This window comes from Acanthopagrus latus, chromosome 11 (assembly GCF_904848185.1).
Source record: "Acanthopagrus latus isolate v.2019 chromosome 11, fAcaLat1.1, whole genome shotgun sequence".
In the NCBI taxonomy this organism is placed as follows: Eukaryota; Metazoa; Chordata; class Actinopteri; order Spariformes; family Sparidae; genus Acanthopagrus; species Acanthopagrus latus.
In genome coordinates, this window is record NC_051049.1 from 29,850,290 (window position 1) to 29,867,366 (window position 17,077).

The window sequence follows — 17,077 nt, forward strand, 5'->3', positions numbered from 1 at the left end:
CAGATCACTGGGTGTAAGGTGAGCAGCAGACAGTCATCAGGCAGCTTGGAGAGGGCAAACGAGCTGAACAGTTTCTTCAATAGGTTCAGCTCACAGGCCTCTGTTGTCTCCCCAACACCTCCAGACCCCCACACACCCTCACTGCACCATATGCTTCCTCCCCTCCCCCCTCACTACCCTGATGTGAGCTCTCCTGTGCAGCACCTCTCCTCCTCCTCCTCTTCCCCTTAAGACACCAGCACCCTCCCCTGTATGACTGTGACTGCAGGCCAGGTAAGGAGACAGCTGGAGAGACTCCACCAGCAGAAGGCTGCAGGCCCTGACGGTATCAGCCCCAAGATCCTGAAGACAGTGCCAGCCAGCTGTCTCCTGTCCTACAACAATTGTACAACCTGAGCCTGGGTCAGGAGAGAATACCAGTGCTTTGGAAGATGTCCTGCCTGGTTCCTGTTCCAAAGAAGTCACTATCAGACCTCAATGACTACAAGCCCTTTTCAGATAGAAAAGGAGGCACATTTGCTCCAAGGTAAGGGCGGCAATGTGCCGGCCTGTCTTTCTAAAACCGAGGCGTAATATTCCTCCCTTTCCAAAAGCCTCCTCTGAGGTAGGCGTAAATGTGTGATGTGACGTGAAGCTTGAATTTGGGCTGTGAACAGTGACATAGAATTTGTCTTTAAAATAAGAGCTTTACATTGTACCATATTGGAGTTTAGAGCTGGGTTCTTAGCGGGGGGCGTTATTGAAAATAGCGACCGCCCTTGCTTGCTAACACTAAAACTCGTGGTTGTGGGTCACAGGTCATTGACACCTCCGCCCACCTCACACAGAGGACGGCACATTTCCGCCTCATTTTTAGATAGCAGGCGAGGCGGAAATAAGTCTACCCTCTGAAGCGGAAAATCGGCAGACCAAAACAGACCCCAAATTTGCTTCCCTCTGTCTAAAACCACGGACCGAGCCGCCTAAAGAACGGGCAAATTGGCGGCTTGGTGCTCTGTATAAAATTGGCTACTGACCAGTGGCCCTCACATCTTACGTGATGAAGGTGCTGGAGAGACTGGTCTTGGCCAACCTGAGGCCGCAGGTGAGAGTCCTGCTAGACCCTCTGCAATTTGCTTACCAGCCCCACTTGGGAGTTGATGACGCTGTCATCTACCTGCTGCAACGAGCCCATTCGCACCTGGATGGTGGAGGAGGCACTGTGAGAATCGCATTCTTTGATTTCTCCAGTACTTTTAACACCATTCAGCCACTGCTACTGGGGGAGAACCTGTGGGTGATGGGTGTAGATGACACAATGATCTCCTGGATTACTGACTACCTGACATGCAGACCACAGTTTGTCCTTACAGGCAGTGTTCTGCCTGATGCAGTGGTTAGTGATACAGGAGCTCCACAGGGGTCTACAGTCAGTGCGTTTACATGCACAGCTTAGTCAGATTCCAGCCATAGTTCGACTATGCTACTCAGTTGGACAACTGCAATTATCTGAGTATACATGCCGGCTAGAAAATCGGATTATTGGGCCGGAGCATGTCATATCCTGGTACACTAGGTGGTGCTGTACCCATTTCAACTAGTGGTAACAGAAACACTTCCGGCTGACCTCTTTACGTCACCAGCGGCCTCGGCATTCAAGAAAGATGGCGTACAAAGAGCGAGACGATGCTACATCTTTGTACACTTCGTATATGGTGTACATGATAATTACACAAACTAGATGCACAATGGCGCTCTTTCTTGCGGTGATATCAGAGGAAAGACGCTGCTGTCCATCTACTTCCGGATCAAGGCCCCGAGGAAAAAATCTCGCGCCTGCGCAGAATGCAAAATCCGATCTGCTGGAACGTATACATGCAGGAGTAATGCGACTATCAATCGAATAATCTGGGTGCTTTAATTCGACTATGACAAATCCGATCGGGTCCGATTTTAGTCAGGCGAAGGTGTATACATGCGTCTTAAAGATCCGATTATAGTCGAACTAACCCAGTATTTCGGTTTTCTTGAGTGTCATGTAAACGCACTGACTGTCTCCTTTCCTGTTCACATATACACCACAGACTTTCAGTACAACACCGGGTCGTGTCACTTGCAGAATTTTTCTGACAAATTGGCTGTTGTTGGGTGTACAAGTGAGGGACAGAAGGAGTAGTACAGGGCACTGGTAGACAACGTTGTGGAGTGGACTGGACAGAATCACCTGCGGCTGAACATCAACAAGACCAGAGAGATGGTGATTGATTTTAGGAGGAAGAGCAGGTCGGCTTTCCAACCACTGTACGTTTTTGGAAAGGATGTGGAGGTGGTGGAGGATTATAAGTATCTGGGCGTTACCATCAACCACAGACTGGACTGGTGATCTAACACTGAAGCTGTCTACAAGAAGGGGATTTACTTCCTGAGGAAGCTGAGATCCTTCAACATGTGCAGCAAGATGTTGGAGATCTTTTATCAGTCTTTGGTGGCCAAAGACTCATCAGGAAGGCTGGCTCTGTGATTGGCTGCAAACAGGACACTCTGGAGGCTGTGGTTGAGAGGAGGACACTGAAAAAACTGTTATCCATCATGGATAATCCTCTCCACCCTCTTCACCTCACACTGGTCAGACAGCAAAGCACCTTCTCTGGAAGGCTGCTTCAGCTTCGAAGTCACAGCAATAGATACAGGAAATCTTTCCTGCTACAAGCCATTTCATTACACAATAACTCTTTCACTTCTGCCTGAAAGAGTAATCTGATCTATCTATTGCTCTTACTCATGTTACATGTTACATTACATGTTTACATCTGCATATTCTATGTTCTTTTAAGTCTATTTTTCTATTCATTTTACTTGTGGTTCTGCTATTGCACATTCATAGGAATTGTCTATTTCTTGTATAGTTGTGTATAGTATTATTGTTTATAGCATAGTTTGCACTGTACATATACAGTGTGTATATCTTACTTTCTATTTATGTTATGTACAGAGTGTTTTTTTGCAGACCCACCGTTGCTGTAACAACACTGAAGTCGCAGGTGTGGAAGTATTTTGGATTTTCAGTGAATTATGTTGACAATCTTCACATTGTCAACAAACAGCCACAGTTTGCAAGCTCTGCAGAAAATAGATGGCAAGTTTCCAATTGACTGAAGATATAAGTTATTGTTACATTATGTTGTTAATAAATGTTTTGAATTTGACAATGTAGGGTGGTACATTGAGAACAAAGGTCAGATATTATATTGCTTAAAAGTCTAGTCTAAAAATGACATAGCAACCTGTGCTTTAAAAAAATAATAGTGAAAATCGAGAATCGAATTCAACATTGAAACATGTCCTGGTGTGTGTGTGTGTGTGTGTGTGTGTGTGTGTGTGGCAACAGGAGGATCTGTGGCATGCCAAAGTGAGTGACACACGCTCCCAGCTTTGCTTCCTTGGTGAAATTGGGTGTTTAAAGAAGAAGAGGGAAGATGAAGAGGAGAGAGAGCGACTGCTGCGTTTGGCCAGAGTAAGCTAGGCTTGGCTAGAAAATCGAACTGCTATTGTTTGACTGAAATGAGACTTGGACCACAAGTTTCTCTTAGAAACAAGAACATATTACGGTATGTACTCAAACACAGATAGTTACAAGTTTATGTGTCATTTTAGGTCACAAGCGCATTTTGTCTGAAACAACAGTGATTATCTGTTGACATTTCATTTCCTGCCCATATTTTGGTATTAAATTCTGCTAGTCAACATCTTTCTGTTTGTGATCAGAGTCGCTCACAAACTGAGGACCCACAGCATCAGCAGCTCAAGCAAAGAGCCAAAGAGGTGTGTATATACTTTATTCTGGAGAATGTTGTGAGACTCACATTGGCCACAATCTAGTTATTCAACAATGTATTAAAGGAGCAGTATGTAGTTTTGGAGAAGAAATAACCATTATTTTTTTGTTTTTGTTTTGTTTTTAGGGCCCGAGCAGGTCTCGACCTGTGAGGTCCCTATTGTTTTTTGAAAGACAATTTTTTTTTTGTCTCAAATGATCGTATTTTTCACTGCCTGAATATGCCCCCAGACTCACCAACTTGAAATATGCGTCACACCTGCCAGAAAATGTCATAATCCATTGTCGTCCTCAATTTCCACCACTAGGTGGCGCTATAATCAAGGAAAGTGCATTTTGGCTTATAACTCACATATACTTTGTTGCACATTCAAAAACCTTATATTCACGCGTTCACTAAATTGCACTGAATCTCGTGATATAGGGCACGCCCATTTCCACCTACTGTTTTTTCCCGCAAATTCATGAAATGTCGCAAACCTACTTTTTCAAACTCCTTCCAGGCGATTTCACCGATTTCCACGAAACGTTGTACACAGCATCTGTGGACTCTCCTGACAAAAAGTTATTAAAACAATTTTGATATTCGAAACAATACTCAAGTTAATAAATAACAACTTCCTGTCCATTTTGCTCAAAACACGAAGTGTTGCATATCTCCACATTGGTCTGTCCGAATGATATGAAACTCAGGTGACTACTTCCCCGTGAGCCACTAAGGTTCTGTGAAAAAATGCTGAACTTACTTTTTCCAACTCCTCCTAAGCCATTTGACCCATTCGTAACAAACTTTGCAAGTAGCATCTCCAGACAAAACTTATCAAAAGCTTTCACCTACATCACACCCAGTGGCCGTGGTGGTGCAGGCCACTGTTTGAAGCTAAGAAGTTGGCAGGGACCACCAAATATAAACAAAGTAAAATGGTATGAAATTGTGTTGGCCTTTAAGGTCAGTTTGTTTATTCAGTTTATTCAGTCATTACAGAGTTTGTTTATTTTGTTAAGGTTAATCCTCTGATTAAAATGTCTTCCCTCAAGCTATATCATATAAGCTATCACTATACACATGTACAATGAAATTGTGAATGGTTTTCTCTTCAGGTTAGTAGAAACAAATAGTGCAAAGTATGAAAAGGAAAGTATACCAAATAAAACACAGTAAAAAAAGGCAGGGATGGGCAACTGGCAGCACTCGCTCAATGAAGCCCACGAGTCCATTTCCAAATATCAATAAAACTGTTAGTTTCACATTGTGCTTTTTTACCAAAGCACGTGAGTCCTCTCTCAAGGCATCTTACGCTGTTTCACTTGAGCTAGCTAAAGCAAAGAAGCCCCTGTCAGATGGGGAAACAGTGAGGCAATGTGCAGTAGCGATGGCTAAAGCTTTCGGAGATGACAACATGGCTAAAAACTTTAAGACAGTCTCTCCGTCCCTTCGCACCATGGCAGGAGGGATTTTCGATATTCAAAATCAGAAGGAAAGCTAAATCGATCATGCATCACTGCAAGTACTTCTCCTTGGCGTTGGATGAGAGTGCGGATGTGACGGATGTTAGCCAGCTTCTCATTTTCACCAGAAGTGCACAAGGAGTTGTTAAAACTGGTGACTTTACATGACGCTAACAAGGGAAAGGACATTTTCTATGCCATTAACAGTGTAAATGAGCATGGCGACTTTGAAAAACTTTCCGTGGTTGTTACAGACAGCGCGCCATCAATGCAGGGAAGATGCACCAGATTTTCCGGACTCCTCAGACAGAGCGACATTGACTGTCCGATACTTCACTGCATCATACATCAGGTGGGTAATGTTAACGCTGGCTAACTGTTAATATATCAGAAACATTTATTGATCCCCATAGGGAAATTGCTGTGTTACAACTGTTCAATAAATAAATAAAATATAAGTAAGTAAAAAGGTAAAAAAAAAAAAAATACTATAAAAAATAATCAACACACAGTGAGTAAATACAATAATGCAAATGTTAATAAAAGTAAAATTGCAGTATGATGATCAGTAGGTGCAAAAAATGAAAGCAAAGTAGATTAACAGTAAATAATGTGCAACAGTAAAATGAATGAAAAGTGTATGTGTGGATCAGCAGTTTAACGGCAGACAACTAATGGAGATGTGGCAGTAGATTGTGGAACTAGTAAAAATGAAAAAATATGGTTACAAATGTAGGTATTCTTTTTGAGAATTTTTATCATAGGCTAAAATCCTATTTCATTTTGTTTTTACAGGAAGCTCTCTGTGCCAAGACAGTGAACTTCAGCCATGTCACTGGATTTGGTTACCAAGGTTACCAATCTGAGTTGAGGGGGGAACAGGTCTCTGAATCATAGAAAATTTGTAGCCTTTTTGGTTGAAGTGAGCGCTGCTTATGGAGACTTACAGATGCACACTGAAATCTGATGGATGAGCTGCGGGAAGTGCTTGGAGAGGTTTTTTGCGCTGCGCACTGAAATCCCAGTGTTCTTGGAGGAAATCATTCGATGTGATGCAGTTGCTTACTGAAGTAAACTCAGGGATACAGATTTTAATCACCTGAATTTGCAGTTGCAGGGAAGAGACCAAACGGTGTCAGATCTCTATGCATGCATGAGTGCATTTAAGCACAAATTAGCCCTGTTCAAAGTAGGCTTTTCAGCCGACCATTCAAATTTCTCACACTTTCCGGCCAATGAAGAAATGTGCAAAGATGTCCCTTAATGCAAGAAAACATTTCTCAAATGCAGATCCAACATAGAAAAACTGCAGAAGCAATTCCAGGACTTTCAGCTTTCCGCTTTCAGAATTTCTACACCATGCAGCCACAGATTGCATTATTTGCTGCCCCACTCTCCTCTGCTGTCATTGAGCAACCCCAGGAGTTGCAGCTTGAACTGTGCGAACTGCATTCAGACCCCTTTTTCCAAACAAGGCCAGTGAGAGGTGAATTTCATTTTGGAAACTTTTACCCAAGTCCCGCCTTCCACTCCTCAGGGATTTTGCCCTCTCAATGGCCAGCATGTTTGGGCACTTACATCTGCAAGAGCAGCTTCTCAACAATGAAGCACATATAATCCAAAGAGATAAACAGGCTGACAGGTGAAACTCTGTGCCAGCTCATGCAGACTGGATTCACAAACATTGACATTCAGTCTATTGTACGCCAGCAGGAGAGGCCACAAGTTTCTCCTAACTTTACACTGATCCACCTGTTGGTGAGCATTAGTGGCTTTTGAGATAAATGCATGCTTATTTTTATGGTGTGATATTTGTGCCACATTTGTGAAGGAGCAATGGAAGATTTTGAGAACAGAATAGTATATTTTGAAAGCACATACATTTTGTTTTGAAAAGAAATTATTCCAGAGAAAAACTTAATTTAATTTGAGCAAATAAAAATATATTCTGTGTTCAATAAATGTATTCGCATCTTTGCCTTTATCCATTTTAATGTGAAATAATAACCTCTGTCACCTTGTTATCATTGTTGCACTTTCTTATTGTTGATGCAGTTAGTGTTTGATAACTTTTATTGAATGATGATATTTGAGAGGTCATTGCACTAAAATAACTGTATATCATGAATTTGCATGTTTTGTTTCTGTATTAAGTTCATTAAATATAAGCATTATTAAATGCCTTTGAATATGAAAAATAGAGATGTTGGTAAAATAAACTTTATTATTGGCATACGTTTAGTTGTTTTCATTAATTTTAGTAGCTATAATTGGCTAATCGAATGATGGGGTATCTTACTGAGTATCTTACTGATGGAAGTGCACGATTACAATCTGGCCCTCAAGTAGTGAGGACAAAATTTTGTGGCCCTCTCTATCATCAAAGTTGCCCATCCCTGATAAAAGGTATACAGTAAAGACAGAGGTGGGAGCTCTAACGGTGTAATTGTCAAAACCATGGTGGTGCAAAATAGTCCAACTATGTCAATCGCTGCTGCAGTTTCTGTGGGTGGGATTTTTCATTGTGGGGGGTGGATGGAGGTCACAGCTCTGAGGGAGACGCTGTTTCTTGGCTGTTTCTTGGTCTGTTGGTGGTGATTTTTTTTTTGTCCAGAACCATCTGCCTGAAGGCAGAGAGTCTGGGGTGTGTTCAGTCCTTACAGATAATGTTTGCTTTCTTCTTTAGCCTGGCAGCATAACCAGTGTCCAGTGTAGGAAGCTCCATCCCAATGATGTGCTGGGCTGCTTTAACCACATAGTGCGGGTCTTTGCATTCGGCATACCGCACCGTTGGTATGTGGTCGATGGTGCTCCTCTAAAAGCTGTCCAACAGTTTCTGTGGGAGCTGGGACTGTGTCAGCTTGCTGAGGAAAAGCTGTCTCTGTTGGGCCTTTTTGACAAGCTGTGAGTTGTTAGAGCCATGCCAGCTGCTTCGAAACGGTGAGGTGGGTTGTGAGAAATTACTGTTTTCCATTCAGCAATCGATATGCTGTAAAGAACGGATCAGGATCTGAGAGGAGGAGAGGAGAATTCCCTTTGGGGTGAGGGTCAGAAAGTCATATGAGAAGCAATTCTTTCTGAGTTGTTACAAGAAGGTTGATAAGATGACGTTTAGAGGCCATCCACACGAAAACGCACATGTATTGCATCGTTTTGGCCAACTGTCCACACGGAACCTGACAACGCAGTGAGTGAAAACGCACTTTTTTGAAAACGGGTCTTAGGGTGGAAAAAACGCAGCCCTCCCGTTCTCGTGTGGACGGCGAATCCGCATACTTTCCGAAACGATGACACCATCGCCCCACCCCTCGACCTCTAGCCTCCGACCTCTGAACCCTGCGACGTCTCACAACAACAATGGCGAACTACTGCTTGTGTTCATGTTTCTTGCATGCTCCGTCTCTTCTTCTCTGTTTTTGGTGAATTTCAAGCGCCACCTAGAGGCCTGTAAGATGAACTACAGAGTTTTCTGTCATTTTCAGTGGATCCGTATGGACGTAAATATTCTTGAAACGATGCTGAGGAAGATGGAGGAAAAAAAGATTGTTTTAGTACGTGTGGACCAATAATGAGGTGGAACTGCTGCTGCGACTTACACCCAAGCCTAAGAGGCTCTTGATATGTTTCAGCTCTGCATGCCTATGTAAATTCCCAGGAAATGTTGTCTGGGAACGTGTCAGATCCCTGCTGTTTTTCATGCTAATTGCTCATTTAGTTATGCAATAGTCTGTGTGATGTTTTTTGCTGGCAGGGAAAGGTGTGAGGGAGATGAAGGGCACCAGTAACAGTGGCTATTTAAGAAGGCGGTTACACTGCGCAACAGTTGTGTAGCTTGCAGCGGTCATGTTTCCAGAGGTTTCTACAGAGCGAAAGAAACTGTTCATTTACGTGCCACACTACTGCCACCCCCACACGCTACATTCACCACATTTTGCCAAGCCTGTACTTACACACAAATACTCTGACAGCCTGAGTAGGTGTGCGGCTACGCAGAAGTGATTTTAATTGGGGCTCTTTCTCTGGTTGGAGAATATTCTGTAAATATGTGTTCAGTGACAGAACCATCTATAACCAACTTTTTGTGGATGTTGTTAAACTCATGGATTTGTGATACAATTAACTGTAATTCCCTCATGCTGGGCATCATGTTAATTAGTCAATTTGTTAATTTTGAGAGTTTACTTTTATATTCAAGGTTTAAAGGATCATTCTGTTTTTGTTTTTGTTTAATTCAAAGGTCATGAGTCTAAAAGCATAAACCCTTAACCCTAACCCAAAGCATACCAACCAATGTATCACATGTCACATTCTTTTTACTTTATTTTGTTTTATAAGGCAGCGAACATGAGGTCACTTAAGTACATTGGAAGATTTACACAAGAGTTACAGATGACAAATGGTACATTTTCATATTTCGTATTTGTCATTTCTATCCATTATCTAGCCAATGTTTAAGGGTGGCTTTATAAGTATTCAATGTCTGCCTTCTTGCTTGTTGATAGAATATTCAGTAAATATTTGCATCTGATATTCAGTTCTTTAGGTTTATTTCTAAGTAGAGAGAGAGACAGGTGAACCCAATAATGAATGATAAGCTCTGTGTGGACAGTCAAATATAAGCCCAGAAAAGATGCAAGATGGAACAAAACCAAGCTGAATGTAAGCTGAAAATAACTGATTACATAATGTAGACCTTTCTTCTTAAAGACTTAAGTGAAACCAAACTAAATAATCCATCCACTCCGGTTAAAGATCTCAGATTCCTTTATTCTCAAGCATGTGTTTTCAAACTACATTTCTCATAATACTTGTGGGCATGTAAACAAGAAGTATAATTAAACTGTCACTGAGTTGCAGTGTGGGCTGCTTGAGGGGGATTTTCATATAAGTCATGGAGATTGAAGTAGCATCTTCGGGGGGATTTCTAAACAGATTCATGGATATTTATTTGTTAAGGATATACAAACTTTTATTAACCCCGGGAAATTTTATAATTACTGGATCTAAAAATATGTGTCTCTGTGTTATTACACCACGTAACCTACAGTAAGTACCTTAGTAACCTTCCTAAGCTTTGTGTCACAACCGCTGCTGCTGCAGATGCTGACAGTGTTGGTAATCCTCCAAATCAGCAGCCAGACTATCATAACCCTGCCCCTCAGAGCTTGAAGCCCTCGGTTCTAGAGCAATCGACTAGACAAGGCTGCCTGTCAGGCTTTTTTTTCTTTAAAGTTTTTTATTGATGTGCTGGGTTGTCACAAGGAATAAGGTGAAAAGATGCAGCTAAAAGGGAATTGAAATGGCTGCAGATGAACAGAGATGGGCTTTATATGATGAAGATGATGATGATGATGATGATGATGTACAGTAGCTCTATATTTAGACAGCCCAGCATGATCCCTCCCTGTGCTGATGTCACATGGATCTTACTCTGGTCATAAATCAGTCTGTTGGACATTATACTGAGCTATTCAAGACAGGTAAAACAAATGTGATATAACATCTTTAATGCTAAATAGTAGTTTTAGAGGTGTTGACAGGCAGAATTTGTTACCTTTGGACAGAGCCAAGATAGCTGTATCAAAATCGATCCTACATCAGCAAGTATTTTCTCACTTTGCCAGAGGTGGCAGAGACACACACATTCTTTATTCAAGTAGAAGCACAGATACTTGTGTTAAAAAAGGACTGGTAAAAGTAGAAGTACTGATCCAACTTCTTTACTCAAGCAAAAGTACGAAAGTACAGTCTCTGAAATATACAAAACGTTTCAAAGTAAATAGTACACCCCTGAAGGACCTGTGCAAAACTAAGTGAAGCTTATGTAATAGTACTATAATTCAAAGACTATTACACTTAAAGGTAGAATCAGTTGGATTTGTCTGAGCTATTTGTGAACACACCAGGAAGATAGCTGATTTCTGAGACTCTTCCAGGATGTCAAATAGCCACATTTTGGCTCATAGAAGCATCCCGAGCAGCAAAAAGTGAGAAAATGACTGGACTGCAGAGTCTGCAGATACAGCCACCACGACACGTCTACTGTCCAAAGGGACAAATGCACATTTCGCCTTTTAAGCCATTTTTGCCTCATAGAGAATAACATCACATCAGAACAACATTACATTTACTTTGCTACAATACTTTTTTTTTTTTTTTTAAAGCAATACCTTTGTTGATACCTGACGAAAAAGAAAGTCTTAACTTCCTTTGTCACAATACCCTTCTTCTCCCTATTCGTCTCCCTCAATGTGTTTCTGTCTTGTTACATCTGTTTTCATTTCAATCTCAGAGATTCTGTATGGATGAAATTGGTGCGTCTTTGTGTACCTTCATTACCCAGTGCAGAGATCGGCATTATCACTCCTTAAACCCCAGGAGTATTGATTTTGTTTTAAATTGTAGCTGCATCCAGACGCATTTTATGAAAAGTAAATGAAGGAGAGGATCCCCAAGACAATTTTGTCCAGAAAACTACATTTTATTAAACGTAAAGCCAGCCTAGAAATAAATGAAAAGATTTCTGAGCTGAACTATTTTGTTGGGATTTGACCTTTTTTTCTTACTGATCATGTCAAAGATGTTTTCACAAGTATTTACTGACTAAGACTAAGATACCAGTTGTACTGTCTGATACATATGAATTGGGATGGTGGTGATTTGATTTTCAGTTTGTAGTAATGCTTCTAGTTTCTCATTATTGATGACACTAACTAATCGAACCTACATGTCTTAATTGTATTTTGTATAACAATTAGTTATTGAAGTTAATTTTAAGAGCTAAGTGAGGCAAAACTCTGCATACATGTGATTTTTAGAGAATTTGATGTTTCATCTTATTTAGCCAGAGATTTGATAGATTGATTTGAGAGAGATGAGCAGTGGTTGGCTGCCCTGTACAACATAATATTATGAAATAATGTTAAATTGTAGTATAATTACCACTTTACTGTTGCTTGCTATTTCAGTGCTGAGGTACAATTACATTAAAAGTATTGTATAGTCATACAACCCAAGAAACTGTTATTGGGACTCTGACACAGCACCCTGTAAGCATTGTATCTTATTCAACTGCCTGCGTGAACCCTGAGTAAATGGACATAGCTTGTAAAAAGTAGGGTTTCTTATGGCCAATGTATGAGTTGGCAGCCTTGCCTTGTTAGGTAGGCTGATGTTGCAATGCAGCAAAATGTAAAAAATCAATCAATGATGTCCCTCAGATGCATTATTAACTAAAGTAAGGAGCCTTTTTTTTAAAAATTCATGGAGACATTTTGGTTAAAATATTGGTATTAAAAGTAAAATGTTGTCAGAAAAATAAGTACAGGTACCTAAAAAATATACTTGGGTACAGTAAAGAAGTATTTGAGTTAAGTTTGGAACCATTCCTTTCAGAATCAGAAATCCTTTAATGTCCCGCAGATGGGAAAATGTGTTTGTCACAGCAGCGTCGGAATATTACAAGAACAGAGCAATAGCAAACTACACTGTATAAAACAGACAATATGAAAATAGACATTATAAAATAGACAATATAATTAAAAGGAAAGAAAATCAAATCGACGTATATACATACATATTTACATGATAACTTGCATAGCATGCTCAGTGTTGAATAGTAAAAATAAAAGGTCACTTAAGTTGATGTTAAATGTGAGTATAAGAATAGAATGGAGAGTAGCTGTGTGAGTCTTAATTCATCACATTTTCACAGATCTTTTTGTCTCTCTTCTCTTTTCAGTTACAACAAATGGAGGACGCTCAGATGCAGCAGAGAGAGACCAACCTCACTGCTCTGGCTGCCATTGGGCCTCGTAAGACGAGACCTGTGGAGCACACTGAAAGCCAGGTTGGTCTGTGTGGTGTCTTCATTCTTTGTTGAAAACAAAACCAGAAACATAGAAAAATTTCCATTAAGGAACTCGATAAAAAAACCTCAACATTACCATCAGGGCTCTACACTGTCACCTGTGAGACTTGTAAATATGCCGTGATATATCCATGATTTAGTTTCCTTACAATCTTCATCTTGTATGTGAAACAACAGATGCAGCATTTCTGCTCCAAAGCAATACAAAAAAACTCACAAAGGCAAAATGTTCCTTGGTCAATCAATGGATCCACTTCCTCAATTCATGCACAATTATTATGTTACTCATTTGTTACTCTAACTAAGACAAGAAGGAGGGGGTGCGCCAAAGACAAAGACACAAAAAACAAAAAACAAAGACAATACACAAAATGTTGCTTTTTAAGATGGATCTACCAAAGTGCATTCAACCCTTCACTGGACCTGTTGACTCTGTTGGTCTGTTGGATTTCCATCACTGAATGTTGTAATCATTCTAAGTTGTACTGCTATTGTAGTGCACTCTGAAAAAGACTTGAAGAATAAGGGGTCTGCTACTGATTAAAAAATAAATTTAAAAAATCAGTATATTTTTTTATTTGTTAAATCTTGGCTGTTGGTAGTATTACCACTAGTGCTTGTAACAGTTCCTTACTGTACCTTAATCTGTGGCCTCCAGTAGCAAACAGACATCTGGTTTAGTCTCCAAAATGTTGCCCATCATCCAAGAGCTTCTGGGAGCTGTTGCATCTGCAATGATGACAGTGTCTCCTGGGGTTAATTTTTTTTTCTGGCTCTGGACCATTTTTGTCTCTCTTGCATCCCAGTTAAGTATTCAGAGATCCACCGATTCCAATGTCTGCAAAATCCTGCACTTGCTGCTTTCTCTTTCTGATGTATAGATCTCATTGCTACAAAATCCTGGTTGCAAGACTGTTGTACTGTCTGTCCAAAAGGATGACTTTTGCAGCTGAAGTTGCTACTCTTTCTGGAGCATTCCATCAGGGGAGTGGTGGTTTGCCTCGATCATGCAACTCTGGCCTTTCCAAATAGGAATGCAACATGCAGCCTTTTGTTATCATTCTTCAGGAGTTCTCCATTCTCTTAAGGAAAAACAGCTGCAGTTGTGCTCTAATGTGTTTTCAGGTATGGAGCAGCAACCCACACTGAATCTTTCCAAGACCCTATAGCCATTCCAAGTACTGTTTAGCAAAGGGTTCTGGACCCTGTATCTGTTATTTATCCACTTAGGGAGGTTAGACTTTAGACTTTACTTTAGACTCTACACTTGTATTCATCCCACATTGGTGAAATTCACTTATGTTTAAGAAATCATTCAAGTCCTGTTGAGCAGTTTGCTGTGGTGATGTGTTTATTCAAAGAATACCAGTAAACTGGTGAACCAACAGGCACAGAGCGGATCTGAGCCGGTGAGTGGACCCAGAGCAAATGAAACGGTAGCATTTTATACAATGAGCTAACCAGTCACGTCATTGTCCCCAAATCAATATCAAGATTTTCACGAACAAATGATCAGCCATGTGTAACGTTACTGTGGCTGCAGCCTGAAGCTGAGAGTTGAACAGCGAATGGGATGTGTGAGTGAGTTGGTAAGATTAGGACCTGGTAACAGTTGGTAAGATATGGTTTTCAGATTTGAAAGAAATGGCCATCTTTCTGCACCGCGTCTCCTAGTGGTCTCCGAAGAACTTCAGACTTCAGCGTATGAATTAGATCTCTTTTTATAAATTATAAATTATTATAAGTACAGAATCAGACAGAAGGTTACCTTCATTTACAACAGTCATAAAACAGTTTCTTTACATAACAATGATTCTTTGATGCTTGGATGTATCCTGTCCTTCTCAGGGCAGTGACTGTTTGATGTAACAGATGGGACAGCAAATGTCATCTTATCTACACTTCTGTATCTTCCCATGTGGGGGGATGTGCCCCCACCTGTGGCTCTCCTGACACCTCAAGCAAACTGACATTCTCTCTTTCTCCTCCTGTCCATACAGCACATTTGATCACTAACAGGAAGACTGTCATTTCTTACATTCCTCCCTTTTGACACAGTGTCGACACAATATTTTGGGAAATTACATTGAAAGTTTCAAAATAAAGGGTCCATTAACAATTTTCAAAACAAAAATCAATGAATTTGATGTGTGTTACACTATGAAAATGATATTTTTAAAGAAAAATAATAAAAATAGACAAAACTCATTTTGTCGAAACAGTTCTCGTGCTCTGTGGCAAGGTTTAGTCCAAGTCCTTTTAAGATATTTTGATCCTGTGTTGATTCTTCTGTGTTTTCTTTTATTTTTGTAGACAGTCTATTTGTACCCTTCTGTAAGAGATGGAGTGTCTGAGTATTCAGTATAAGTGTCATCAGTGTGATTGATGAGTGCAATTGCTAACCACGTCCAACTACCTCATGTCTCACTAACATGTAAAAAAGCAACAACATGGCAACAAACATTTTTAGTATTCACTACTGCAAGTATGGTAGTATTAGGAAATGTTGGCTGCACTTTCTCTGCCAGACTCCAGTTATGCACTTAGGTACTTATGTACGATTGGACGGGCTTATTAGAGGCCTGCGACAGCTAAATCAGAGCATCTGATTTATTGGTTGCTGTGTGGATGTTATGAGATCTTATACAAATATGATGCCAAATGCATTGAGAATAACTTACCAAACCTAGCTTTAAGGTAAGGTAAGTAGTGTAAGTAAGTATCTTTGTTTTATTAAGGTAAAAGTTTGATTTGGGCTCATAACAGCAGTTTGGAATTGGATGATGTAACAAGGAAAAGTGCATTGATTTCAAATTTTCAGATATTATCAGTCTATCCATTTTGTATTCCTGCATTATCCTGCATAATCAAACACATTTTATCAGTATTGTGTAATGTGTAAAACATTCACCACCAGCTTTATGTCAGTGTTATCACTCACGCTGTCTGCCTGTCTGCCTGCTAGGTGACTCTTCTGCCCAGACAGGGTGTTCACAGAGTGACTCGGGTCATGCTGAGGGATCTACTGGTGTTAATGGAGGAGGACCACTTCTTACGCCACTCTCTCCCTCTTTACAAAGCCATGCTCTGACTGCCCTCTGTGACTCACCTCACTCCCTCCCTCTGTTGATGACTTAATCATCTAATAATGATTTTTGGGTTTGTAATCTTTTATTTGTTCACCTCTGAGATGTTTGCACTCTGTTGTAATTGTGGTCTTTAGTATGATGTTTTGAGGAGAGTGCTGGATCAGTGTTTCTAAACAGCTGGTCTGTGAAAGCACACAATTGTGTTTGATTTAAAAAAAGATGTAAATAGAAGATAGTTCTGTTTATTGAAAAGTGCTGAGAAAGTGCAGTAAGTATAGTTCAATTTTCAGTTGGATGTTGTTTTTTTTTATTAATCTGGTTATTTATTGTTTGATCATTGAAAAACTGGACTTTGCATCCTGATGTCTACTATGTCTCGGTTGTTTTTTTCCACAAAGGCAGTGTGGCTTTGTGGATGGCAATGTGGCTCTGTTTGCCTACAAATTTTCAGAATAAAATATCTCTGCAATTATCGGATGGATTGCCATCAAATGTTGTACACACAGTCACCACAGGATGAATTGTTTGAACTTCTATGATGTCATTATTTTTAATGTGTCACCATCACCAAGTAAAAACTGGGTTAAATACTGTGCTATTACATACATTTACAGTAGGAATGATTGTGGCATTTCAGTTTACAAAACACATATCTACCCTGCAGATGATTCATTTGTGAAAAATTAACTGGATGATAAATAATTATCACCCAAGGATTCTGTTCATCTTCCAATATGGCGATGAGACCCTACTGGACACTAGAAGGGCATTTAAACAGACTGACAAAGAGCTGGCTGGCAAAAACGGAAACCTTATCACATAGTGTTTCTGTGTAATGCAATGTTTAAGGCTATT

The 17,077-nt window shown here is 40.3% G+C and overlaps 1 protein-coding gene across 7 annotated transcripts in view; it reads left to right on the forward strand.

Moving 5' to 3' along the window:
• Positions 1-16,699, forward strand: part of LOC119029137 (transcription initiation factor TFIID subunit 4B-like) — a 33,889-nt gene extending 17,190 nt beyond the window's left edge. For 2 of the 7 annotated variants that reach the window (XM_037115760.1, XM_037115764.1), the window contains exons 13-16: positions 3,368-3,493; positions 3,745-3,801; positions 13,005-13,112; positions 16,099-16,699. In XM_037115760.1, the coding sequence (XP_036971655.1) occupies positions 3,368-3,493; positions 3,745-3,801; positions 13,005-13,112; positions 16,099-16,224 (417 nt within the window). In that variant the 3' untranslated portion in view covers positions 16,225-16,699. Of the gene's footprint in view, positions 1-3,367; positions 3,588-3,744; positions 3,802-5,517; positions 5,616-6,058; positions 7,497-13,004; positions 13,113-16,098 lie in introns of those variants that run through there. The other 5 variants (XM_037115761.1, XM_037115762.1, XR_005077911.1 and 2 more) reach the window with 5 other exon arrangements.
• The last annotated feature ends 378 nt before the right edge of the window (positions 16,700-17,077 follow it).